At 40.3% G+C, this 27,505-nt stretch overlaps 1 protein-coding gene across 1 annotated transcript in view; it reads right to left on the bottom strand.

The window, feature by feature from the left end:
* Nucleotides 1-693: 693 nt before the first annotated feature.
* Nucleotides 694-27,505, bottom strand: part of slc1a7a (solute carrier family 1 member 7a) — a 30,403-nt gene continuing 3,591 nt past the window's right edge. Inside the window, exons 2-11 of the mRNA XM_080484273.1 lie at nt 23,673-23,752; nt 13,602-13,817; nt 10,311-10,353; nt 9,786-10,017; nt 9,500-9,599; nt 8,365-8,598; nt 7,745-7,939; nt 3,593-3,727; nt 3,261-3,360; nt 694-2,133 (exon numbers count right to left, since the gene is read on the bottom strand). Coding sequence (XP_080340399.1) covers nt 1,867-2,133; nt 3,261-3,360; nt 3,593-3,727; nt 7,745-7,939; nt 8,365-8,598; nt 9,500-9,599; nt 9,786-10,017; nt 10,311-10,353; nt 13,602-13,817; nt 23,673-23,752 — 1,602 coding nt within the window. The 3' untranslated portion in view covers nt 694-1,866. The remainder of the gene's footprint in view (nt 2,134-3,260; nt 3,361-3,592; nt 3,728-7,744; nt 7,940-8,364; nt 8,599-9,499; nt 9,600-9,785; nt 10,018-10,310; nt 10,354-13,601; nt 13,818-23,672; nt 23,753-27,505) is intronic.

Raw genomic sequence — 27,505 nt, forward strand, 5'->3', positions numbered from 1 at the left:
TACGTCAAACTGAGCTTATTTCAGGGGCCACCAGTGAAACTATAATCTATCAACCCATACACAATAACAACTCCAGAAATTCCCCTTTGCTGCAAGAAGAGTGTGAAAACATACTGTATATTTGAATAATCTTCAAATTGAAACAAGTTAAACAAGTGTTTTTTCAATATTACACCCCCCCCCCCTTTAATTTGTAAAGCCTGACTCAAAACACAATGAAATCCCCTAAAACACATCCTCTATTTGCACCTTGTGTTTTCTCTTTAATCTTTTTGCATCCAAAATTAAAACCAAATGATGTGCTCTGGTGAATCTGCTGAAAAGTCTGAAATCATTTTGGCCACGGTGTTTCTCTTCAGGGTAAAGTTGGCGAGGACCTGTTGCTTGTCATGGCACCGACACTCTGCAGAACCTCAGCGTTTTCACAAAGTCTCACAATATGGTTAAACAAATGTAGGGAGAACAGCTCATGCTGCTTTCCTACAAGTACATAGAAAACCTTTACTTACTTCATCAGCTCCAGTTTCGTTGCAGTGTTACGTCTTACTCACGCAGTGCAAACCTCCAACATAGAGGCGATTCTTACTTTTATTGAATTTGCAGTTAATTGTTCATTTCATTTAATTTTTAAGTTCATTGAACCCTTCACACTGAATGAATGGATAGTGATGATGTCTCAATGTGTATATTGTTAGTAATCGCCAACCTTTATCCACAATATCTCAGTCATAAAGGTGAACTGAGGTGCTTAGCAATGACTCCATACATATAGAAATTCTGTAGTTCAGATCCCATCACAAGACTACTAACAAATAACCCAAACAATATTGTATTTCTATATTTTGATATATTTTCCATTTCTTTTTTTTTCATTTTACAGAGTTGTTACATTTTCATATAATAGATTTTGGACTACGGTGAAATCTTTCTTTAAACATGTACATAATGGCAGCTCTTGAAACATACTGATATGATAAATGAAATCTACTTTTTTTTTTTTTTTTGGGAACATTTGAAATACATACATGTACAGCATATATCACATATATAGACAGAGTTCAGAGTGCGATCTGTGATCGTTGACTTGTGTTGCTTGAGCTCAAGTGAGAGGAATGCGCTGCTCCCAAATGCTTCTCCTTTGGTTGTTTAAGGCAAAGAGGGAATACAGTGGGGTGCATTGACAACTCGACATGACTTCAACACGAGGGCAAACACTTGTCTTCATTGAGATCTCCATAATCATTTAGTCTTAGTCCTTCAGTGCTGCGGACATGAGGCAGAGGACCCACTCAGGCTCAGGACAACAAGGCAGAGTAGACACGTGTAGGAAAGGTGCTTCCGAGGAACTTTGCGGAATTGTCTTGCAATCCCAGTATTTCAGAATATTGAATTTCTTAAACGTTAACTAAACTGTTGTGGCTTCTTTCTTTGTTTTTGTAAATGAATCAATGAAGCTATTAGAAAAACGTTTCGTACAGTTAACGTTTTTTTTCTCAAGTTTACCATGACGAAACAATGAAAAATAATTATACAAAAAAATAATAATCAGCCCAATATGCTGAAAACCAACCAGATTATTATGAATAAAAGTAGATATAACTTTAATGTCACTCAGAGCAGCAGACTGTCCGTGTTGGTACCAAATAATACATCTCTGATAAATATGTACAGACACAAACACACACAATCAAAATGTGGGTCATCATTTATGTCATGTAGAAAAAAAGAATAGTCCTTTTTTATCTTTTCTTCATGCGTTCCTGGACGGCTCTTTTCCTCCAAGGAGAACATTTTGTGAGCTTAGTCACCTTGGCTGTTTCTTCAGCTGGGAATGTGCCAGTCAATGTTTGGGCAAAGTCTTCGTTATTATACGTTAGTCTCAAGCCCGTTCATGTCAATAGAGCAGTGGTCTTTGTCTCTGTGGTCTCTCTTGTGATGAGAGGAGTGACCTTGCTTCTTTTTCTCGATTGGCCGAATCCCCTCCTCCAGCTGGATGAGACGAGCCACATCCGGGGCCAGGTGGTCCTGCTTGCTGCCCGGTGGAGGAGCCTGGTAGCAGCCATTTTTCTGGTTCTGATAGGTCATCATCTGCTGGATGCTTATCATGGGTTTAGTTTCACATATCAGAGGCACCTAAGAAACGGGAATGGAGAAGAGTGTCTCAGAATCAAATACTCGGGTAGTTTGCACAAGAATTTGACTTTAATTACGGCACTGCTGTGATTACCCTTCCATACCACACAACTGATTGTTTTAACCTAGCAGGTTTATGGGTGGCTGAATACAAGATATCAGACATTACAAGGCTTGGTTTACATTGAAAGTGTCACGGAAGACAGAAAGATTCGTGTTTTAGCTTTTCTGAAAATATAATTAGCAGAAAGTTGAAAGGATTTAGACATGAAACTATCACCCGCCAACGTCCTTTGCCTCTGTGTGTCAAGTATTACAGTTTTGCAAAAATAAAAACGGGCACAAACTTATTATTGCGCACACCCACTCAGGATTGTGTCTGAGAAACCACCCAGTTTGCCTTCATTAACACGAAATATATTGAACACTGGGAGTTTCTGCGATGTGATGTACAGCGTGTGAAAACGTTTGTTTATGATTGCACGACTTCTTTCACGTTTGAAACAGATGTGCAGGGCGAGGCGGCTCAGTAAACGCGATGTGCGCTGATTCTGGGGAAGCCTGCAATTAGCGTGATTCATGCGAGACCTAAGTAAATCAGGCCTATTGTTTTCCTCTTCCGGCCTGAACCCCCATGCTCCCTCGTATGAACTCGCCCTCTTTAGCTCATTAAGCAATTAGGAAGCAAAACATTGGACTCCGCTCGTTACACAGCATTTGTTTGATATCTCCATCTGAAGATTGTCATGTACTGCCCATTTAGTCTTTCTTCTGCCGCTGGCGACTCTAAACCCCATGCAGCCACATCAAAGACGTAAACATACTAATACAAATGTGTAGGACGTTTTCTGATCTTTAGCAGAAAAGATGATTCATTTATTCGAATCTGATGCTTTTGGAGCACTGAGATATGTAAAACATACAGAGCGCACAAAACTCGAGGACTTGAATTGAGAGATGTCGGCCTTTTGATCTGAACTTCTTACGTGTAAAGGCACTTTTTTGCACGCAGCACATCACTTTCTCAAAGTTCTTCCAATGGAGCCAAATACTCAGGTCAAGAAAAGTTTACAGAGGCAGGGAAAGGATGGGTTGTGATTTATTGATGGAGCCTTGAATTCGCTCACCTGTTCTCCTTCTTTGACAAAATCTTTTCTGCAGATATGAGCCATGATCCCCGTGGCCAAAGCATCGCCCATCACATTGACCATGGTCCGGAATCGATCCCTTGGGAGCAGAGTTAAAAGTCATGCACATTGTGAAGGCACAAGGGGAAGAGAGGCTGACTCACTGGGATAAATTTAGTGCACACCAACAATGCATGAAGTGGAGTACATAATGTTAATCAACGATAGAAGAAGTTTGCTAAATGTCAAAAATAATTTCCTTAAATGTCAGTTGCTTGCAGCATGTCAGAATTGGAAAAAAAAAAAGAAAAGAAAGAAGAACTTTTACTTACAGAGCCCAGTCGACGGCGATGATTAGCGTGATGTCATCAGTGGGCAGGCCCACGGAGGTCAACACGATCACCATGGTAACTAGTCCGGCCTGCGGGATCCCGGCTGCACCGATGCTGGCGGCCGTGGCGGTGATGCTGTAAGGAAAGGAGCAGGGTACATTCGTCATTACAGGACATACAGGAAGACGTCCTCAGGACGAATATCGAGGCCCAGAGGAGGTGGAGGAATAAGTGGATCTATGATTAAATATGGCTTTCAAAAACTCATATATACATTTTTTCTGCCCTTCCACAGCATTTCTCAGAGCGATGTGGTACTGTCCTTGTGAGATTCAAAAACTTTGTACATGTTAAGATATTTGTCATTTAACATTTTTTCATTTCATTTGTATGATTATCATCATTATTTATTTGTAAATAGATTAAATTCTTATCCAGGGATGTTTAGTTTTTAACCTTTATTTATTCAGAGGGAAACCCTCAGACACCACTCATCAGTAAATAAAACTCAAGCGGCAACAGAAATGATACAAACAGTGATAATGGGTCAGTTATCAGCTGATCCAGTGGTTTGTTCTGTCCTTTTCCTTTTACATTTTAATATATATATATATATATATGTTTTTTTTTTCTTCCTCCAGACACTTCAGTGTCACATTTCCATCTTGTCAAGATCCCAGTGTTTTTGTTTTGACAATAGTCACACAAAGGAACCAAAAACTAGACGCTGTGAGGTGGGATATGTTAGAGATTACAATAGTGTGAGGTAAACGGTATGGTTTAGTGATTTGCTGGAGTTATGTGGATGTCAAGAGCGTTCAGCGTTGTAGGTATTATATAAATGAGCATGAGTCATGGGAATCAGAGTTGTCGTTTGAGAATGCTGTTTGAGTGATTGGTATGTCGGTTGAACTATTTAGTTGAGCTCTCTCATCTCTCCTATTCAACATTCAACATAGGATTTTTGGTGACGGTCAATGCTCCAATAAAAGGCTCTAAAATCTAAATGATGAGACAGAGGTAATGTCGAAGTATGGCATGACGGGGAGTCTGCTCATGACCTTCGACCAGAAGGTCGTACAGTCCTTTCAAAGCCTTTGGATTAGGGTTCAATTTCAGGATGAAGCTTCTCTCTAAAGAGTTTTCTCTTTCTCTCTGTGCATGTGTGGGTTTTCCCCATCGCCTCCTACCATCAGTGATAGGCATTGCTTTTGTGCGAATCTTTGTCTGCCTCTTGGTGTTGACATTAAGAGGTTTGTGGATTGACACTTGCGTCAAAGTGGAGAATGTATTGATTCATAATCCTTTCTATAGTCCACACCCCCCCACCACCCCCCACCACCCATCCACCACAGTTATCCACCTCCACCAGGGTCAGTTTTCCAGTATCTCAGTATTATGCCTTCCGAGAAAAAAACCCCCCACCAGAATGGTTCCTGGGACACATTTGAAGCAAACATAGAAAAACCGAGCTGATGTTTTTTCGGCTGGATGGGCCTGCAGCGGCAGGGGGGTGAAGTTGGGTTATCATGCAGATGGAGCAGCTTGGTGGTCAGCAGCCAAACGGCACGGGAACAGGGAGCAGAGAGGGGAAAATTATTATAATTCTGGCGTGACAAGGGAGATGAGTAATACAGGTCATATGGGTTTTACCGCCAAGGGATTATGAGGGATGGTGCACAGTCTGTGGCCATGAGGAGAGGTCCATTCTTAATGTTATTACATTTGGACACGTCATCCAATCAGAGGAGGGATGGGACTTTTTTTCCTCATCCTGGGATGAGGGGCTTGTCTACCTTAGTTCAAACCCTATAAACTTGTGGAGTTGCTGAGGATGTTTGGCTGTTGATGTTTTCGGGCTGCCTTTCTGTCTGTCTGTCTGTCTTCCCCTCCGGAGCTTCCAGACTGATTTAGCAGAAATCAGATCAGACTAAGAAGCTCATATGAGGCGTAATCTGTGTGACATTTACATATATGTGTATCTAGTAAATCCCATAATATTTTCATTAATTCAGAATTACACTCTATGTGTGACGTTAAATTAATTCCCATGTTGCTCTTAAAATAGCACAAGTATGCCCCTGCACTTCGACCCAGATGGATTTTGGTGCTTTGGTTTCATTTTGAAGTGTTTTTTCTTCACTAGTCAGGCGAAATACAGTAAAGCGACAATAAAAAAACCGAGGGTACAATACATCTAAATGACTTGAATTAGATGTATGACACTCTCTCAGGCTCTGTGTCAGAGAGACAAGTGTTGAGTGGGCCCAATCTGATTGAGATCTTTGATCAGGAGAAAATAGACTTTGAAGAAGTGAGATGGACGGGGGCTTCAGTATCACATACTGCTCAAGTATTTTCTTCAACTGCACATTGATCTGTTTTCTATATCACTTCAGTTGTAGGCCAAGTGCAGGCAATTAATCACATCTATGAGCAATTTCATCATCAATGAACTTTAAATGCATTTAGGGAGAAAACCCAGAAAGTACACACTAACTCTTCACCAAAGGCAGTGAAGCCCAGACACTTTTCTGTATTTTTGATAAGAGTACTAACTATTACTCCCTTTCCAATGCAAATGTTCAGTCTTCTGCTGTACTTCCATATGTAAAGATAACCAGTTAAGCAACTCCATCTTAGGCAATCAAAAGTGGGGTGCTGCAGAATGGTGAGATAGTGGTGCAGTAAAACTCAACCATGATTCTGAGTTGAGGGTCACTCTGTGTTGAATTTGCATGCTCTGTTGCTCCTGCCTGTGTAGGTTTTCTTCAGGCAATGTGGCTTCCTCCCACAACTCACAATCTTTATAAAGAAACATGTAGTGTTAATAGGTTTAGGAGAGTGTCTGTGTGAGTGTCTCTGTTTATTAACCTCACACCAGACTGCCCTTCAAGCCTTTGGGGCAATTTTAGCCTGGATAAGGTCGGTAGAGAAGATAAAGGGATGAGGTATTGTAATAGGTGTGAAGTGTAAAAATCACTCATACAGAGATGAATGCATTATGAGAGCATGAGACACACTGAACTATACGTGCACCGTGTGCATATTTTTCTATTATATTTGTTTTTATCTGCTTTTTTTAGTTCCTGCTATGTGTGCTTCTTTCTCTGTACTATCCTGTTGTACCACTGCAAATTTCTCCACATGCGAGATAAATAAAGGGATATCTTATCTTATCTTATACATGAGTCACATGAGTCATCTTTCACAAAAATCCCAATGTGGATTGAATATTTGAACTTGCCACTGAGGAGAACTGAGGAGGGTTACTGATCACGACGTACTCCACTGGTTCCTTTAAACGTCCCAAATGAAAACTAAAGATTCCTCTTGATCTTGTGATGAAACATTTTTATCCTGATAGGACAGGTTCATGGGATATGGAGGTTCACCAAGACGTTTGACGAAATTGAAAATGCTGTGACTCAGTCATGAGAGGCATACAGACAATTTTGGACATGGTACAGCATCAAAGATCAAACAGGATGATGTCTTTTAGAGGAATACTAATTCAAAGAGCACTTAATCTGTGGTGGTCTCATGGTGGCTTAACACTCATCACCTCTGTGTGTCTCCAAAGAGTTCATCAGAAAGCGAAATGAAAGAGAGATTGCGTGTCAACCATATTACAACCAGAAGCAAACAAAGTGACGTTGAAAAGTTCAACGAGAGGCCATGAAAACCACAAGTCAGATCTGTGGAGGTATTATTAACAAAAACACAGTTTTGAACCGACCGATTCAGGTAACGTGTTCTTATGAATATCTTCGGTGTAATAACAACCCATTTGTGACAGGAGGTGTGTTGGAGCACATTTTGCTGTATTGCAATGGTAAGAAAACCCTATAAAATACTTTAATATAAAAACATTTGTCCAAAAGAAATCCTACTATTACTTGCAATGGGACTTTCAGTGAAACTATATTCACTTTTGATTGGATGTTGACAGTTTTAAAACTGTGTTGTTCAACTCAGCTCAATGCTTGTGTTTAAGTTGTGTTTTTAATCTTTTTAATTTCACTGCATGTGTCCAAGTCTTACAAGCACATCATGAACAGTATAGCGGCTCTACGAGTTATATCTGACCGAAGAACCACAAAAATCCTGCTGACATTTACTTGAAGTTATGCATTATTCCAACAATATTACCTGATGGTGATGATCTGTCCAAAGTCCAGCTCATAGTTATTGACTTGTGCGATGAAGATGGCGGCGACGGCCTCGTACAGCGCAGTGCCGTCCATGTTGATGGTGGCCCCGACTGGCAGTACGAAGCGGATGATGCGTCTGTCGATGTGGTTGTTCTCGAGGAGGCACTTGAAGGTGATAGGCAGAGTGGCAGAGCTGGCGACAAAATGGTACATTAAAAACAGGTCACAAGTGTGTCTTTAGAGACAACACAGCTATATGTCTATATGCTATATGACAAAATCCTGTCATATACCATCCCGTCTCTTTTAGTGTACATGCACAGTAAAAGAGATTTCACATTAAATTTCTCACGTTTGTAATACAGTTTTTTTCCCCACACATACAACAATAGCCTCTTTTCTTAGTTTTACCTAATGCTTACAAACTTAAAAATATCAGTGTTGCATCTGGTAAATTATTTATTCAACGTGCATTTAAGATGGTCATGAGACTCATAATTCACACATATAGGCTGGGTTAAGGCTCATATGATTTTTTTTCCCCCATAGATGCAATGATGAGAATAGCTACATACAAGTTTAATATTGTGTTTACAAGTGGTTATGGTCCAGGTTTACCTTGAAGAGGTGGCCAAGGAGATGAGCAGGGCCTGAAGAATGCCTCTGATGTAAACTATGGGGCTCTTCTTGGTGATGAAGAAGTACATGGCAGGCAGAATGAATAACCCATGTAGCACCAGGCCCATTACCACTGTAATGGCATAAAAGCCCAGCTTCTTCCCCATAGCTGATGGGTCATCCATTTCTAAGATCTTCCCAGCAACCAGGAACACAATACCAAAGGGAAAATACCTGCAAGTCATGGAAAGGGGGAGAAAAAGAAAATATTTGTCCTGGGTATGCTGACAAGTACAAATTTAACAAGCTATGCAGTCACACTGCTCCCACAGTGGTGCGGTTCAAGTAGGTGCAGTACCTTTCAGGGTTTGCATGCATACGTGGGCTTTCTACAAGACAGTTTCCACTCTCAGTCCCAAAACAGTGAATTTTGCACAATGCATCATTTTGTCTTTTCCATGGTGTCTTTGTTGCACACGTGCATTTCAAGATGTCTCCTCAAGTTTTGGCAAGCTTTCAACTTTTTTTTTTTTTTTAATTTCTTAAATTGTGGAAATAGAAATTGTTTGAATTCTCAAACTTGAGTATTTGTGAACATTCCTCAAAGTCTTGAAGCATTCTCAAGAACACTGTAGAATTTAAATATCCCACTTCCAAGTAATTAAATGTGTGCATTTGGAAGGGGAAAGTGTTCGCTGTAATTACATGTAAAGCAATTATTTGATGTGATCATCTCAACAACATCTTTATGGTTGTCGCTGTGATGAAGAGGTAATATAGAAATGTGTACCTGATTAAGTTGAAACCTAAAAATAATGAGAATAAAGGTCTTATTGATTTCCTGTCGGCAACCTCTATCATTCATACATGACATAAATATTGGCCTGCTGAGCCTTCTAGGGTGCCGTACAAGCCTATAGCTCTGGGACCGGTAAGTCATGGAGGGAAAAAAAGCTGAATGGACAAAAACAGTTACTGAGCAAGGCAGGGATCAGGAATGCTCAGAGTTACACAATGTCAGAGCAGTCCTTAAATGTTGAAAAAAGTTTTTTCCATTAATAGAAGCACAAGCTATGCTGTTCTTGTGTTTGTATTTGCAATTAGTTGCAGGTTGCTCTTGAAGAAATGTGCTCACCAAATAACAATGGCAACAATCTTCAAAACCGCCTCATTCAAGCTCTGGCAGAAGTTGACCAAGGCGCTTCCGTTGGGTCCCATTCTTCCCAGCATGATTCCTGTATTGAAAAAAGAAACCAAATCAGAACACATAACACCTATGTAATATGCACAAAATAAATGATCAACCATACACCTATTATACATGCAAAATCTAAATTATTGATAATAAAATCAGAAATTAATTCAATTACATCCCGATAGATATTCAAGCGTGTGTGCAGGGGTCACATAGAAATACCTACCCATGGTTGCAGAGAAAATAACTATCCCCAACACGTTCATGCCTTCACTGGTGCCAGGCGACGTCTTCATGATGACGTCCGGAGGCGGTGTGAGATCCAGGGAGAAGTTCTGGACGTCGGTGCCGTTGTCATCCTGTATGCCGTAGATGTAGACCCTTCGTGTGGTGGTCTCATCCAGGAGCTGGGCTACCGTTGGTTTGGGGATAAGTTCGGGGACTCGCTGGGTTCGATACTTGAAACCAAAACAGAACAGATATCCTCACATCAGCACAACGGTGACAATAGAGGTGCTCGAAATAGGAGATTATCATGTGCTGACGTCTGTAGGCACATGTGGATAAATGCAGAAGGCCCTTTTATATTTGTTTCCTGCACTGGTCCTGCTATAAAGTCCTGCACAGGTGTCACAGCACTTCATACATGATAATGGCTTCAGATTGTAATTGCTTGAAAAAATGTCTTCAGTATGGATATGTGTCATTTTATTGGTTTGTATTGCGTTGAATATTCTTTTTTTAATCTTACCTGTTGGAAAGTAGCTTGAACCAGGTTGGCTGGAAACATGTTGCTGGGGAAGGAAAATTGAGACAAATATAATTGTCCTTCATTGAATAATAGGTGTAGCTACACAGTGTAATTTAAACACGCACTTGCAAGCATGCCCACTCAGTTGCAATACACAGTTGCAAAGAGCAAATGATTTAGTGCTTTCTACGTATATTGTGTCCTACTGCAATTGGTGGAGATACGGTCTGTGAATTTTGATGAGGGACAACGGCTAAAAAAACAGTCTTCCGATAATGACATGGTTTGGCACAAGGAAATTATGTATTCACCACGAAGCCTTCACTAAGAGAATTATACACGTTAATAACTTAATAAGCACCACTCATATCCTGTCCGAGCTGAAATGTGGCGAGCGCTCTGTTTAAAGAGGGCGGCAGAGAGAACTCACATGTTCACCGAAAGAGAGATGATGAAGGGGAAAAGGGAAGTTAACAGATAAAAGAGGGAAACTTATATTTGGTTTGATAAATGGATGTTCATGTGTTACAATAACATAATCACTTGGTTTTGAAACATTTTTTTTTATCTTGAAGGAAACAAGTAATACAGTGATATGGAGAATTTCAGCTTATAACTGCTTACAATGATCATCGTCCTACAATTACATGTGAAACCAATGTTTTATTAAGATTTTGAAATTGGCTGACAGGGTGAAAAGGTGTGGCAACATGTCTCATCTAATCACATAAAAGCACAATTCTTTTATGCCATTTGTTGGTACACATGCACACTTTGGCTTGCTTTTATTGCTTTTGTTCAAATTAAACGGAACCACTGCTTTCTGAACTGAGGGCACGAAGCATGAGATAAAGAAAGGAAATTGTCAATACTTTCTCAGACCCACATCAGTTTCAAGCAATGCCTAATCTAGTCGTGACATCAACAGAGAAATTCACAGATCATGTGCACAGTGTCGCTCATTAGTCTTATTATAAACCACAGAAAAACAACAAACCACTGCAACACGGACACAATAATGCTTGTATATAACCCAAACTGTTAGAATCATGTTTAAACATGCCTAGTCCTTCTTGCCACTGTGATTAAATACAATGTATCTGTACAAATTCAAGTCTTATTATAAATAAGCTGAGTAACCATGGTCCCCATTGATTCTCTAGGCATTTATCTGACATTTTGTCTCCATGCTCTAACAAGCTAATTAAATGCCTCATCAAGGTTTGCAGAAGCCTGACAGCCAGTCACTCATTACTAGACAAACACTACTATACAACATTTTCTGATCTATGTGAAAATGTAGGCAAAAATCCATTTCCTGTAAATTTAATGACAGTGAAAAGAATGTAATAGAAACTTCTTGCAGATTGGATTGAAAGTTTACGAGTTTGAAAAGAAAGTTTGACTGATATACCTTAAATAAATAAAATAAATGTTATAATTCCAATAATCCATGTGTTTTTGAAGCATTTTTTTAAAACTTTTTCCACGATACCATGACTCTTTAACATTCCTAGAACAGTGTCTGTCAATCAACAAGGTCAGCATTGCATTAGCTCAGTCTATAAATCCTTCATGGACCCAGAGCTCAAATCACAATGAGAAATCAAACAGCACGTTCCATATGTAGAGAGATTAAAAGACATATTGTATTTTACAGCCTGTGCATTAAACAGAGAGTTATTGAAAACATATGGCACACTAAGAGTGTGACTGGGTTTGCTGAAGGGAATGTGACCACTTAGCCATTCAGCAGCCTGTCCTGTGTCTAAGAATGAGCAAAGAGGGCTAATGAATCATCCTGACCTCAGGGCTCCCAATACATCCCAGTAAGCACATATTCATACATGATGGCATGCTCATTATACATACTTAGGCATTCATTTACTCCCACCACACACCATGCACACACACACCCACACGCACGCACGCACGCACGCACGCAAGCACGCACACACGTCTGCAGACAATTGGGCCCGTTTGTGAGTGTACCGATATAGTATGCCTGCATGATAGATGAAGGCTGTAAAGAAGCTTTGCGAGATAATTCCAAAGCACAGCTGTGCTCTACCACACACACACACACACACACACACACACACACACACACACACACACACACACACACACACACACACACACACACACACACACACACACACACACACACACACACACACACACAAAACGTCACATTGTCAAATTTCATTTGGTTCTCAAAGTCCAACTTACATTATATTCAATTTCTTCACACAAATGACCAACTAAGAGGAAAAAATGCCTAATGTTGACATATGTTTTTAATGAAGCCTCCCCCCCACACACACACACACAGACTTTTCAATGTTAGCGTGTATTATTTAGGACTGAACAGCTCTCTAAAGGACATCTTGCATCAGTGGAGTTCAAAGCTCAGCAGCTCTGTTGACTTCAGTCCAGTGACCAACTAACTTGACTCCCCGGCCTGCTCCTCACTGCAGGCTTGACCCTGGTTTACCTCTAACACAACAGCGGCATCCTTCAGCCACACTAATTCGATTAGCACAATTACCCACTGGCACATAAGGCACCAGGCTTTACACTCTGACCTCTGGCTTCCAGCCTGCTGCAGTATTCATCTGCACGCAGAGCAAATCTACTACATCTTTAACTTCTTTTTGCAATCCCACAGAACAAAAAGCAAGCGTCTGCAATGTTTGTCTTATAAAAATGTATATCCTTGTGGACTTGACTGTAATAAAAATGTTTTTAAATGTTGGTTATAAGTTTCTGATTACAAGATAAAAAAGTTCAACTATCACGAGCTGCATGAACGTCCTTCTAGTTTATTAGAGGTTATGAAATCCTCTTAAACTTATCCTGCAGCCACTCTTGGGGGCGACGGCCATCTAACACGGTGTCGCTTTTGTTTTAGTCCAACGCAAACAAGATTAAAATCTCCAACAGCAATGCAGAGAAAACATTTACTGTATTGTAAATTTACTGCACGAAAGCAATACATCCATGCTGCTCAGTTTCTGAGCATCAGCCCTTTTAAGGTTCATGCAGCATCCATCCCACACACATAATGAATATATCAACATGCTACATGCTACATGGAGTCAGTATCTCAAATTAGACACATAAAGTAAAACAAATATGAACTGAGGGAGCATGGATGCATTTGTGTGACGAGTCATTGCCGTGGTAATACTCATGCACTTCTCATTTGAACCATCTATCACCTTCTATATGACTCCATCAACTCTACAAACTATAAGCTGTAGCACGACAAACACGGGCGTCTCTTACCGAATGAGGTCCAGGAGAGCGTCGGCAGAGCTGGTCATCGGCTTTTTGCTCTCTTCTGAGTCTTCTTTCTGAGCCGCTCCCCCCGGGTGGATGATGTACACCATGACGATGCCCACGACCACCGCAACAAAGGTGGTCCAGAGGTAGTAGGAGATGGTCATGATGCCCAGGCGGCTGGAGCACTTTGCGTCCAGAGCAGCAAGACCAGACATCAAACTGGAAAAAGTACAGAGTGTGTGGGAACCAACAAAGACGGGGACAGAAAATAGAAGACATAGTTAGAAAAGGTTGAAGAGGGTTGCCTAAGAGATGGTTTCATTGTGTGTCAGAGTGGATTGCTTGCCAAGCTCCTACGGTGTATTGAAATGCATTAAAAGGAAACTACTTCAGGGCCGAGTTGCACCGATTGCAGTTTTGTTGGGATTTCATCAAGAGAAAATATGTCACGTTGCCTCTTAGTCAAAGGTGCACCAGAAGAAAAACAAGCCATTGATATTTAATATGCAACAACAACTATGAAACTGGCAGTATTCATCCAGAAAACCTCGTGCATGTTCCAGCAAGTGTATCATCAAAGCTTCAACTGAATGTTTAATCATATCACTTCAGAATCATTTTTGATCAATCTCAACAAGCCAGCTTTAAAGTGGAAGAGCCCGCCGTGTGCGACACTACCTCTGCAGGCTGTTTGTGACGCTGAGAAAATGACTTTTATGTGGAGAAAAGGATTCTCTCAGTCTGTCCTATCACCTAACACCCCTCGTGTGTCGTTGCCCATTTTGCACGTCGTTCTCAGATCAAATTGAGGAAAAAAATCCATTAGCATTTAAATGCGCTGCTTCCAATGGCGCCTCTTTCGACATTTTTAGGAAATACAGAACATATGATGTCTCAATTGTATGTGGTTGCCAGCAGGCTTTGAAAAAAATAAAAAAATAAATAAAGAAAAGAAGCCAGCACATTTCATTTGAAGTGTGAGGAGATTATCGTGCGGAGCAGGTGGAAGCATAAGGGAAGAGCGGGATGAAAAGAGCTTCTCTCTGTCTTCTGAGCAGGAGTGACAAGATTTTGTCAGTCTAATCCGGTTTGAATTGACTTGGCGAGAAGTGTTGGGATGGATGTGACGCGTCTTTCTGTTCCGTCACCGCCAAGCCTCCGTCTCCTGTGATTTCTTGCAGATTACTGCTCTCAGCGGTCACGTCTTCTAAATGTATGTGATGCACTTTCTAAGCCTGCCAGCAGTTGCCGTCTGCTTGCACACTTTATTTTTCCCCCAAGGCTGCAAAACGGTGACTCATAGAATAGTTACGTCATGTGTGTGTGTGTGAGTGTGTGTGTAGACTTTCATTTGTTACGATTGTCAAAAATCAATGCGGCAAAAGGTAGACTTATTCCATTTTGCGATGAGCCAGGGGGCCAGCCTGCCAGTTTGTAATTTCTTCCTCGGAGAGATTAGGGGGCATCGCAAACCACTGAGACCTGGATCAAGAGATCATTGATGAAGTGGCGACTACATAGCCAGTCGAGTAGCATTAGCATTAACGCCACTCTATGAGGATCCATTGAATGCAACAGGCACAGGTCGCAAACGGAGCTCTGACTTTCTTAAAAACTATTGAATGGTGATGTGGTGGTTGGCGCCCTCGCATCATCACATTTCATGTTGAGTTTACATGTTATTCAGTAGGAGTGACTGAGGATGTGTAAAAAAACTAATGGATGAATGGTTTGTGTTAACAAATCTCTATAGTCTCTTATTTCTTCTTTCTATTGACCACACCAGGCTCATTAGGTCTTAAGAAACGTTCAATCCGTCAGTAAAAAAGTGAGCAACAATGTCACTTTGCTGTCACGATTGGGTGGGCACTTCATTAACCAAATCAATCAAAAGGTAACACACAACGTAAGTGAGTAGAAGGTATCGGTAACTATAAAAGTAACTTCACAAAACCACAAACAGCGTTATCTTTCAGCAAATCAATGAAAACACAACACAACTGGCTTTAAATGTGCTTTAAAATGATACGGCATGAGCACTTTCATGCTATTCTCTTTGAATATGCGGGATGGAAAAAAACATCTATATTGAAAATAACACATTTGGAAACCTTCTTTTTTGAAAAAGAAAATGTCATTATTTGCTCTATAATTGAAGCTTGACGAAATCAAATTGGTCATACTGACACTTTTACAGTATTACAAACCTGTAATCACAATGCTTCCCCTTTGCTCTCTCTAGTTTTCTTCAGACTAGTTAAGAAATAAAGTGAAACATGTTCGTAATCTTGTTGGCTTCCACATATTATCCTGTTTGTTCATGTATGTATTGATTTGGATAATTCACGCTTTTTTGTATGTGTGTGTTTGTTTTTTGTTTTTTGCTCTTCGAGTGATTGGAAGTGCTCCTGCCATGGTAAGAAAAACAAATCTATTATTTACAGCGCATGAATTTTTTTGGCCCAAAGCAGCAATAACATTGCACGGTAATTATCATTAATGGAATAATACATTGGAGGAATAAATAAATACAAGCCTTCTTATCCCTCCATTAAAACTCTGAAATCTTTTTGCAGATGTTCTTGTGCGCTGGCTTTGAGTACGACAAGTTTTCAGAGCCCCATTGGAACAGTGAACGTCTGTATCATAAATGTTTTTTCCGCTGTTTGGTATTTGATTTTTTCAGAACATTTGGCCAAAAATAACAGAACATTTGTTGTTGTTGTTGTTGTTGTTGTTGTTGTTGTAAATGTATCAAACGACAAAGCTGACGCAAGACGTCTTTCTTGTGCTCTGAGCTTTGCACAGCAACCGTTGATATACTGTATCGTGTCACACGTGCTAATGACAGTCTAAAAGCGTTGCCTCTTGATGCTTATAAACCTTTCTAACTACAGCTTGTCTTATAACCAGGACTTATCGGCCTGCCTGGCCCTCAGGCTGTTGCAACTTTGATCTGCACAGCTGCTTCCGCCACCTGCCTGCCTGCTCCACTCTGCCAGAGCAGCTCACCACTAAGTCTCATCTCAAGCTTCCTCGCAGCTAAAGGTCCCTCCGATCCATTTCCACCCTCAGGCCATTTCCAACTAACGCTAACGTGACACGAACCCAAAAATGGAGAAAAGGACCACAGAATGTCTGGAACAGGATTTCTTTTCTGGCGTGATGCTCGGTTGTACTTCTCCCGTTGGTAATTCGTGCGGATGTGTAAATGGGCTGAACTGTTTCACGCCATAACTATCAATGAAGCTGATGAGCTTATTTCACAGATATTAAAATGTTGCTCTCAGTAAATCCACAACGCAGTAGGAAAAATGTGGAGTGAATATGTCACATGTTCTGCTTTTTGCAAATGGGCTATTTCTACAGGTAAAGGCAGCCATGCTTAAGTTAGAGCTTTCAGCTCAGTAAAAGGTTGATTGTATGTAGTGCGTTCATTTTAGCGATATATATATATATATATATAAATATATATATATATATATATATATATATATATATATATATACTGTACTGTAACCAGCCAAACTAATTTCCTCTTTTTGCAGGGGTGATGTTCTGCAGCTCACATTTGACTCAGCATTCAGCACACAGTAATGTCCTCCACCTCCGCAAACCTCTTTTTCTTGCCAAGAGAGCTTTCCTTTCAGACTTTCTGCAGCTTTTGGTCAATCAAAGGACCTAATTTACGTTTTCAATTCAAGACTTGTCACAGATCCAAGATGGTATCTTATCATTACACAAAACAACCACATTCTTCCCTCTCAGTCACTCATTCATGCTTGAGTGGCTCATCCCTTCATATTCCTGAAGATTTTCTAGGACCATGCATTTTTTTCAATGATAACTAATATTTTATTCTACTGAAATAGATTGTGTATTAACACAGTCGCTGGAATAACACATACTGTAAGTATCGTTAAGCACACTCTAACAATTACGCCCTGAATTCAGACGCGCAGCTGCCAATGGACTCAGAGGGAGGTCATGATTATTATGGTGATCCTCGTTTCTGTTAAATGGAAAAAGGAAATGCACAAGCACACGATGCAGAGTCTGTGATTACAATCTCAGAATGCTACGCAGCTTGAAATAATAAACCCAACGGCTTTTGATTTAAAAGCCAAGTGCAGGAGGGAAAGCAACAATAACTGCAACAGCCTTGAGCTGGAGCCTCAAAAAATGTCATTAATCTTTGAGGTTAATTTGTTTATATTCTCTTTAATTGAAGTGTTCAAAAGTGTGTTAACTCCTTATCTTTTTCCATCCCATAACCCATTTCGCTGTTTATCTAAGTTGACTCATTTACAGTATTAGACTGTTTTTTATTATTCATAACCATATACCAGAGATCATTCAAATTCACTCTTCTTAAAATGAAAAATACTAAAATTCAAACGACCTGGTATAAGTTCAGACATCACAAATGATATATAAAGCAATAAACAACCAATTTCCTACAAATATTCAGAACTTGTTTTTTTTTAACAGAAATGGGGGTTTGTCTGGAGGCGAGGTTTCGAGTATGAACATGACAACGATACGGGTGACATTTTGTCTTTCTTTATGTGGAGTGAGATTGTGGAACAGTTTAATGGTGGGGCTCAGGCACCGTCCGAGCACGACCCAGTTCAAAAAGCGGTACAAAACAATGGCTTTCACAAGGTACAGGGGGGAGGACGGGCTGTTGGCACTGGTGTAAGAACGATCTATAATTTATTTATATTACTTATTCACAATTTTTCTTGTAAATATGGCTGCACATAGTTTTTTGGGGCAGATTCACATAAATAACTACAGGGATGTGGAGTAACAAATGGTTGAGGTGGAGAAAGGGGAGGAGTAAATAAGATTAGGCTTAATTTCTGGGTAATTTCTGCCTGCGTTGACCTCAAGTGTCTCCGCAGAGATGGCCGCGCTCCTCTCAGATACACTTTAGGAGTCACGGTGGGATTAAAGTTCATGTCCTGCCATGTGTAGCCGCCTCCGTCGGGATGCTTCGAGCACACACACAGCAGATCTGCAGCAAGATTCTTGGACCATATGGTGCTTACAGTCCTCTCTGCTCCACCTTCGCTGAGCAAGAGCTTTACTGTAATCCCACATCGCGATGAAAGAGAGAAGACGGAGGCTCCTTGGAAACGGGTCATCCTTGGCATGTATTATTGACATGATGGGGTTTTTTCTTTGACGTTACTGGCCAATCAATGCATGCTTTATATGACAGCTTCCTTATTTGATGTTATTAATATCACACCAAAGCAAAAACACTTAGTTATATAGTAGGAAAGACACTATCCTCCATGTTTCCCAAATTTCATACTGATCGAGCCACAGTCTTTCTTTTGGGAAAACCAGGACATGTTTATCGAGTGACTCATTTCACTGATGGGTTTTCTTAGTGGGGAAGGGAAAACCCTGAAGTGTTTATGAGTGCCTGTATGTTGAGATAAGGACAATCAATCTTCTGCAACCAGTCGGTCTCAGTCCACTGACAGTACGCAGCGCAGGCTTTCCGATTTCAGCAAACAGACCTATATGTTTTTTTCACTGATGGTAATCATGACCGCGAGCAACAGAAATGATGGTGGAAATAATCATTTGACAGAAACGGGAGGGTTTATGAAATGTATTTGTTGACACATTAGGTGGTTTGCTCAGCAGTGGGAAATGGAAACTAATCCTACACATTTAAAGTATCACTGCTGTTTTTTAATCAGTTGTAGCTATTTTCATTATTAAGTTACTTACGGTACTGAGATATACACTTTTTCATGAGGATGAACAAATCCTAAGATATTGACTGATCGAGTTAAATTGGTCATTTGGAACGTTCCATTTTTTTTTACAGCATCCAGACGTAATTTCATTTCCACTTTGCAGCTAGGAACATATAACTAAATCACATTGTCTTTACAAACTTTACAAAAATGACAAAAGGCTTTGAAACATGATGAGAATGTGACCTAATTTATCAGAAATGTGACAAAAATGACAAATCCCTGTTATCAATTCAGTTCAGTTCAGTTCAGTTCAATTAACTTTTATTTCTACAGTAAATAACAGTTCCCAAGGCACTTTCACAGAGAAAAACTCAACTAGCTGACAGTTTCTTCTTTTCTTTCTTTAATCCACCCATTAAAATTTCTTTCATAAGCCAATTGCAGTGTAAATATGTGGAAGCATAACCTTTGGAGATAACCAAACATCTAAGTCTGTTATATATATATATAAATCTGTTTTCTGTGTGCCAAGATGCACTCTTAAAGTCTGATGTAAGGTCACTTTGCTTCTATAGACATTCTATTATCGGAGGTATTTTAATTCACCGCATGCAGTTCTTATATGAATTGTCAAGACCCTTTGGAGATAAGACGGTCAGGTAATGGAGAGCTAAATGCATTAATCTCAGATCTGATGAAGACATTGCTTTTTGGCTGCGTGCATGCACCCCTTTAACAGGATTTTACTTTATCTTAATGTTTAAATTCTGTATTCTCTGTGGTTAGCCTTGCATTTTTAAATGTTCTGAGAGCAATTCATGGCTGAAACAGCCTTCTTTAATAATAATGTGGAGAGTTTATTCCAAATAAATGTGTCTTATTTAAAGTGTTAATTCAATTCCATTCTCTGCTATATATCATCATCATCATCATCATCATCATCATCATCATCATCATCATCATCATCATCATCATCATCATCATCATCACCATCACCATCACCATCACCATCACCATCACCGTCGTCGTCATCATCATCATCATCATCATCATCATCATCATCATATGAATAATGACACATTCATTTAGTGAATAAGAAGGAAAAGTGTGCAATATGAATCATTCCTCATTTAATCCATTAGGCTCTAATAGTTTGGACAGTACACTGTGCCATGCAAATTTCTGTAGCTCATTATACCTGTAATCATACCTTTTTTCTTTTTCAGTCAGAGACATATTCACATCTGCATAAGAAACCTAATTAGATGAATGAACATCAGGAGCGTGTGTGAGGATTTAAATCTGATAATGATCTCACTGTGATTCACACACACACACACACACACACACACACACACACACACACACACACACACACACACACACACACACACACACACACACACACACACACACACACACACACACACACACACACACACACACACACACACACACACACATCGTATTACAGCATTTTCTAAATCGAGTTTTCATTTCCAGAAATAAGAATAGGATATGCCAATGAAAGCATTAAAAGCCCTTGAATAGTGAAGAGCTTCAATTGTTTTAAAAAATATATTCAACAATTCCAATCACATATTATAAATCTGTTCTCTTTTTAAGCAAAAGTCGAAAACACCCACGAAGGAAACTCATGGAAGGACTACCAACAATTTCTTGGAAACAATCATTTATACTTCAGAGTTTTACAGAAACACACTTGAGGTTACATGTGATTTGTACCTCAAGAAAGCTTGTAAACAACTGGCTGGGCACTCAAACTGGGATCTGCAGCACAGTGCTCAGGCTCTGATCTACTATTTGTTCCTGACAGTGGTCATTGTGTGGATGTGCTGCATTTCATTAAAACTACTGTGCATCACCTTTGACCTTCAGATCGCAGCGAACCATTGATCAGTAAAAGCTTTTGGAGCTATAATTAGAATAAAAATTCTCTCTTTAAGCAGGAAAAGGGACAAAAGAAACAACGATTTTTTTTTTGGGGGGGGCAGCATGTTTTACTTTTAAAGCAAGGTTTAAAATGCAATCCTCCCTAAAATTTAAAGAGACATGGGATATGAGGAAGCACTAAGTGTAGTGGCCATTGATTCTGCATGACGCGTCCATGGGATAATCTGGTTTCCGCTTTGGCTTGTGCGCAGATGGCGCTGGGAGGGAAAAAAAAATGGGGACAGACAGGCTATAGGGCTAGGGAGGATATTCACCCCCTAGATAAGCCCTACTGTACCGCGCGCCCTGTCCACCAGCCGATCTGTGCAACCCGGTCTCGATACTCTCAGCTGGCGTCACTTGACAGGGTGGAAGAGATGCAGCGATATGCAGACGGTTGTGAAGATAGGGACGCCATGAGGACGTCAACCCAGAAAGTGGGAGCTCGTGAATTATGATGAGCACAAATGCTGCGAACACAAAACACGGCCCGTTCCTCTTAAGCAACAAGCCATGTTTTCCATTTTCATTATCCATTATTGCGTCCACCCTGTTGCCGGCAGGCACAGGGAGCATTAAGTGCACTGAACAGGAGCCCCTCAGAAGTAGCCTTTGTTTACTGTATGGCATATTTGTTGCCTTTGCTTTCTCAATGCTGAGTCCTGAAGTGGTGTCTGGCTGTGTTTGGGCCCCCTGCCCACAGTGACCGATTCAGATTAGTTAACATCTCTCGGCCTCACGTGCCTCACGTTCGGCAGGAAACCTGACGCCTGAGGCTATCCCCTGGCATCACGGCTGTCTTGAAATGTATATGTAGCACACATTTGAATTCCGATCAAGCAGCACAGGGGGAAAGAAATATAAAGGCACACAACTACTGATAGATAGAGATAAAGACAGAGCGGGAGACAGACAGACAGAGACAGAGAGAGGGAGGATTAACTTCTCATCCAGTCTTTGCTGTTGCATAGATTGTAAGTAGCTTATTGCACAAAGCACCCTGCATGTAACTGGTGCGTTTGCATGATTTGTTTTGGGAGGGCTTTTTTGTGTGTGTTGGGGACATCAGTGACCTCATGCAGGCAACTAAGAGCTTTGGTCCTAAAATAATCAAACTGGAGAATCTGGCAGGCTGCGCTCTGCTAAGAATGCATCCCAAGCTATCAAAGGGCAACAGCTTTACGTCTATATAAACATTACTCTCTAATCCTTGATGTTGAAAAAGGTAATTGGGTGCAGTAAAAATGTCATCTAGGTTGTGTGTGCTTTTTTTTTTTTTTTTTTTTAAATCAGCATCAGTCACCATGCAGCCATGTGAAGATGACCAGGCAGGGCAAAAGCATCATCTTTCATCTGAATGGAGTATTCAGTCAGACATGCATTGATGAAAGACGATACATATAGTGATTTGATTGCTCAATTTAGTTTTTTCTCGATTTGATTGCTTGCAAGTACTGATTAAGGTTTTCTTTAATTGAGTTCCCCTTGTTATAACAATGAAGGTCTTGACCTCATTGTGTAAACTGATGTTCTCATTTGGCACCGTGTTAATAAAACTTATTCCAATTTTAAAAGGAAAATTCAACATAATTTCCCATTCGCTGGTTGGTATGCTTCTACATGGAGACCAGGTTTTCTTTTATCTTTATTATTTATTTTGTTATCCACTTGCCTTTCATTGAATTGAATTAAGTCTGCTGTCTATTATCTTGTAACTGGGATTTCGGGCTGCCTGTCTTATTGTCCCGTTTAATCCGTTTGTATTCAATCGCCCCTTTTGTTTTCTTTTCCTTCCTTTGAATTAAAATGTTCAAATTGCCTTTTCTATTTGTTTTTGGTTAGTTTGATATATTATCTTGTCCTGCAGCTTTTCCATTCCATGAGCAAAGCTTGTTGAATTACCTTTCCTAAACATTCCTCTGAAAGGTCTCGGAACATTGCCTGCCAATATTGTGCTTTTTTTTTTTTTTTTTTTTTTAATTGTGATACTGTAATACATTTAGAATAAATATTTTTCCTGTCCTATCACAACCAACCATGCAGCCCAATATTTCTTAGTGAAACATCCAGATTACTTGCAGTCAATCAGGGTCGGCAGCACCAATTCCTCAGTCACAGCCAGAAGCATCACTGCGCTCATCGTTATACTCTTTGGACCGTAGGGATGTTTTGCTCAGGGCAACGAGTAATTCGGATTGTGTTATTGTACGATATGGAATATGGCATTTCCTGTGCTTCCCACCTGTGAAGAACTTTAACTCACTAAACTTTCCTCTCAACCATCTCCAAGTTATGAAAATCAACCTCCACCTAATAATCACGCGACTGTTCTTTTCATTGTTTGGAACAAATAGCATTTCAGTGCTTATGATTGTAATATGAATGATGTTGCTCTTACCTGGATACAACAAGAGGCAAGATTAACATTTTCAACATCCTCATTAGCAGCTCTCCCGGAAACTGGAAGTACTTCACCTCCTGTAAACAGCAGAGAAAAACTTGTTTCATTTCAACAGTCTGTGTGTGTGTGTGTGTGTGTGTGTGTGTGTGTGTGTGTGTGTGTGTGTGTGTGTGTGTGTGTGTGTGTGTGTGTGTGTGTGTGTGTGTGCGCCAAACACAGTAGATGTATGGAAATGCCAGGCGCGACCACTCAGGTCACATTTACTGTTGTCGCCTGCTGCTTCAATAACCCGTTCATAGAATCAAACTGCTTCTCAGTTTTAGCGTCTTTGTTCCTGAAAGAGCTTCACCGGAGACGTTTTTATTCCACATCCCCGTCGATAATACCCGGGTGCTTCTTAGTAAACCAAAGAGGTAGTGGCCTTTATGTTTCTGCTTCCTGTATGTGGTCTATTAATGGCAGCCTGTGTGAGTTAAAAAAAAAAAAGAACAAAAAGAAAGAAAGAGTGGAACTGATTCAAAGGTGGAAGCAAAGTACAATTCACACGCCGCAGTGTAAAGAAACTGTCGACGTAGAAAGATATTCTACGCTGTTGATAGTGTGATAAGAAGCACATTATAAGCCAGAGTGAGATGCCTGATGTGTTTACCAAGAGCCGTCCCCAGAGACACGCTGGATGTGCTTATTAGTGTGTAAGATTACTGCTCAATAACACCGGGCCAGTGTGTCTCCTAAAGAAAACAGATGATTGAAAATACGGAAGCATGTTTGCTCTGAATCTTAGTGAGCAGCTGGTTTCAATCTTTTTCAAATGTTCTGACAAAAAAAATAAAAAACCCCAACAATATCGGGTTATTTTGTGCAGTGCTTGGTTTGTTTGTTTGTAAATCTGTGGTGTCTTTCAGTCACACATGTACCACCATGATCGGGAGGTCGGGATTTTGTTTTTCTGCTCCTTGTTTTCTGCTGATTACTACCTCTCGCTGCCGTGAAAGAGTCACGCGTCATCCTTTTTTTGTAAGCTTGTACGTGCAGTAGTAACGAAGCTCATCATGAAAAAAAAAAAAAGACTTCATAGTGGTCATCCGTTTTAATGATTATGGCATGTATTCTGCCTCGGGTGCTTAGAAACTGCTAATCAAAAAAAAAAAGAGAATGGCACTGAGAATTGCCATGAGCAACAGTTTGAAGTCAATAGCTATTGAACTGATTTACTACGCAATAATAGAGAGTATTGGCGTGTCATCTGGGATTATCCTATAGACAAGAAAAGAAAAGGCTCTGCAGATATTATGGTGATGGAAAATAAACTAAAGAAGTGAGTAGAATCTTCTGCAGAGATGCACGCAGGCATCCTGCAGGAGATGTGACAGGAACACCGAAAACTGTCAGAAAATAAAAAGAGCTACACTTGACCCCTGAAAACCTGTGGAGAATAAATGCCTTTATTCAACCTCCAAAACTTTGAACGGGCATTCCGACTGCAGTGACTATTATTTTTCTTGATAACCGTATAGAAAATTACATTTTTCTTCACTGGGATCTATTGATCATTGAGCTGACATTTTACTGTAAAGGTTTCAGAAAAACTACCATCACACGTTAATACCCAAAGACACCGACAAGCTTTTGCAAACTGTGAAGGAAAGAATGATGACTATGTCTGAACTGTCTGAACTTTCGTATATTTTCGCCAACAATTTATTGAGCATATAGATAGAGAACTTCTTAAAGGTATGGAAGTGCAAAAAGAGTGGAGGGCAAACACAGCTTCAACAAAGACTTTCCAAATGAGGACGTGGCACTGAGCTGACCGCCTAATCAAGCAGATGTAAGTTAAACAGGAGAGGAAAAGCCTGTGGTGACATGTGAGAGAGGTGAAGAGCGACGAATGAATAAATGAAATTTAAGTACATCACATCTGTGCAGTGAGATGATGGAGCTATAAAAGCTTTTTGTGTTTGTTTTGGAGCCGGAGAGCTTTGAGGCCAAATAGACAAGAATGTGTGTGCGCGTGTGTGTGTGTGTGTGTGTGCAAGTATATGTGAGTTTGTATTGTGTGTTAAAAGGACAAACACAGCTGTCACTGAGTTGTGGCATCTGCTGACGCACACACACACACACACACACACACACACACACACACACACACACACACACACACACACACACACACACACACACACACACACACACGCACACACACACACACACACACACACACACACACACACACACACACACACACACACACACACACACACACACACACACACACACACACACACACACACACACACACACACACACACGCACACACACACACACACACACACACCACACACAGTGTGTTGGCACTGGTTAATAACAGAAATCGTTTCAATTGTTCAAACTTTATAGTCCGCTGCAGGCTGATAAAGTATGAAGGTGGTCGGTTTGATGCCTTTTCCCTGCTTCATTTTTCCTTTCTAATTTTTGAAAAAATACGAAGACAACAAGAAACAGGTGGAGGGTAAAACTAAACATTATTTCCTCAAAAGGTATTTATAACACAGTATGTGAGATTAGTTGAAATTCTAAAATAAACTTCAGCATGAATTTAAGAGCGTAACAGTTATGATAATTACTACCTGGTGTGAAAACAAGCATCTGTGAAGGTGGACTCATCCTCCCACGCTTTGAAGGCCGTATACACACCGTACATGGTGGCTCTTTGTTGAACCTTGAATCGGCATTCAAATATTCTTCCTCCACTTCTTATAATGTGATTTTCCAGACATAGACGTTGGGATTTTGTTTTTTGTGTGTGTGGTCTGTTTCTTCATTTTCTCTTACATAATTTCTTCTGCTAAATTAAATATCCTAGGAAATAAACTTGCTTTGATTTAGAGTGTAAAGATTTGATCCAGATTATCACTCCTACCAATCTGACCTTCCTCTGATCCTCGGCGTTATCATGCTGCATATTCATTTCCACCCACTGTGGGTGTAAAAACATGAGCAGGCTGCTGCTTGCCGTGTTTCAACAGATGATTTTTCTTTTTTTTTGCTGTATTATAAGTGTGGCTTCAACATTCACCATGAGGAGAGCGGTCGGATTAACTTACTCTCGGAGGAAGTTGAATTCCCTCACCTTTCAGATTCGCTTCATTTAGTTTCCAGAGCAGCCACCTGATAGAGTCACTGAGTGCATCTACTCAGAGATCCTCGAGATCTGCAAGGATGAGTAATTATAATTCTAATTTTGGTTTGCTCAGTGCCAGGCGGTGGGGGCTGCAGTGGTGTTGATAATGGGTTGATTAGGAAGTGTTACTGTGCAATACTGAGCTTGTGTTTGTGTGTGTGTGTGTGTGTGTGTGTGTGTGTGTGTGTGTGTGTGTGTGTGTGTGTGTATGGGGGGGTTCATGTATTTGTAGTTGTTTTAGTTGAATGCTGAAAGTGAGAGATCTTACATTAACCTTTGACTCTATTGATTGCTTATTGTAGGTTCAGGTTTTTTTTATTTATTTTTTTATGAATATGTTGCATTTGGCACCATACATATAAATTGAATTTAAAATCTTCTATCTCAGTTGGTAACATTGTTTGTTCTTAGCAGCATCAACAACATGTCGATGAAGGTCGACGGGGTCAGCTAATATCCTTCCTGAGAATCCTGCTTCATATCACAGTATCTCTTACTTCAAAGCAGCACATTACACAGTGCTTGTATTTCTGACATGTTTGTGTTTCCCTGCAGGTTTTGCCTCATGTTGGTTTTAACTGGAACCCTTTAACACAATGATCTTGATAAATGGTTTTACATGTGGCGACTTGAGAAGTACGTGTTT

This window comes from Lipophrys pholis (assembly GCF_963383615.2).
Source record: "Lipophrys pholis genome assembly, chromosome: 1".
NCBI classification, from domain to species: Eukaryota; Metazoa; Chordata; class Actinopteri; order Blenniiformes; family Blenniidae; genus Lipophrys; species Lipophrys pholis.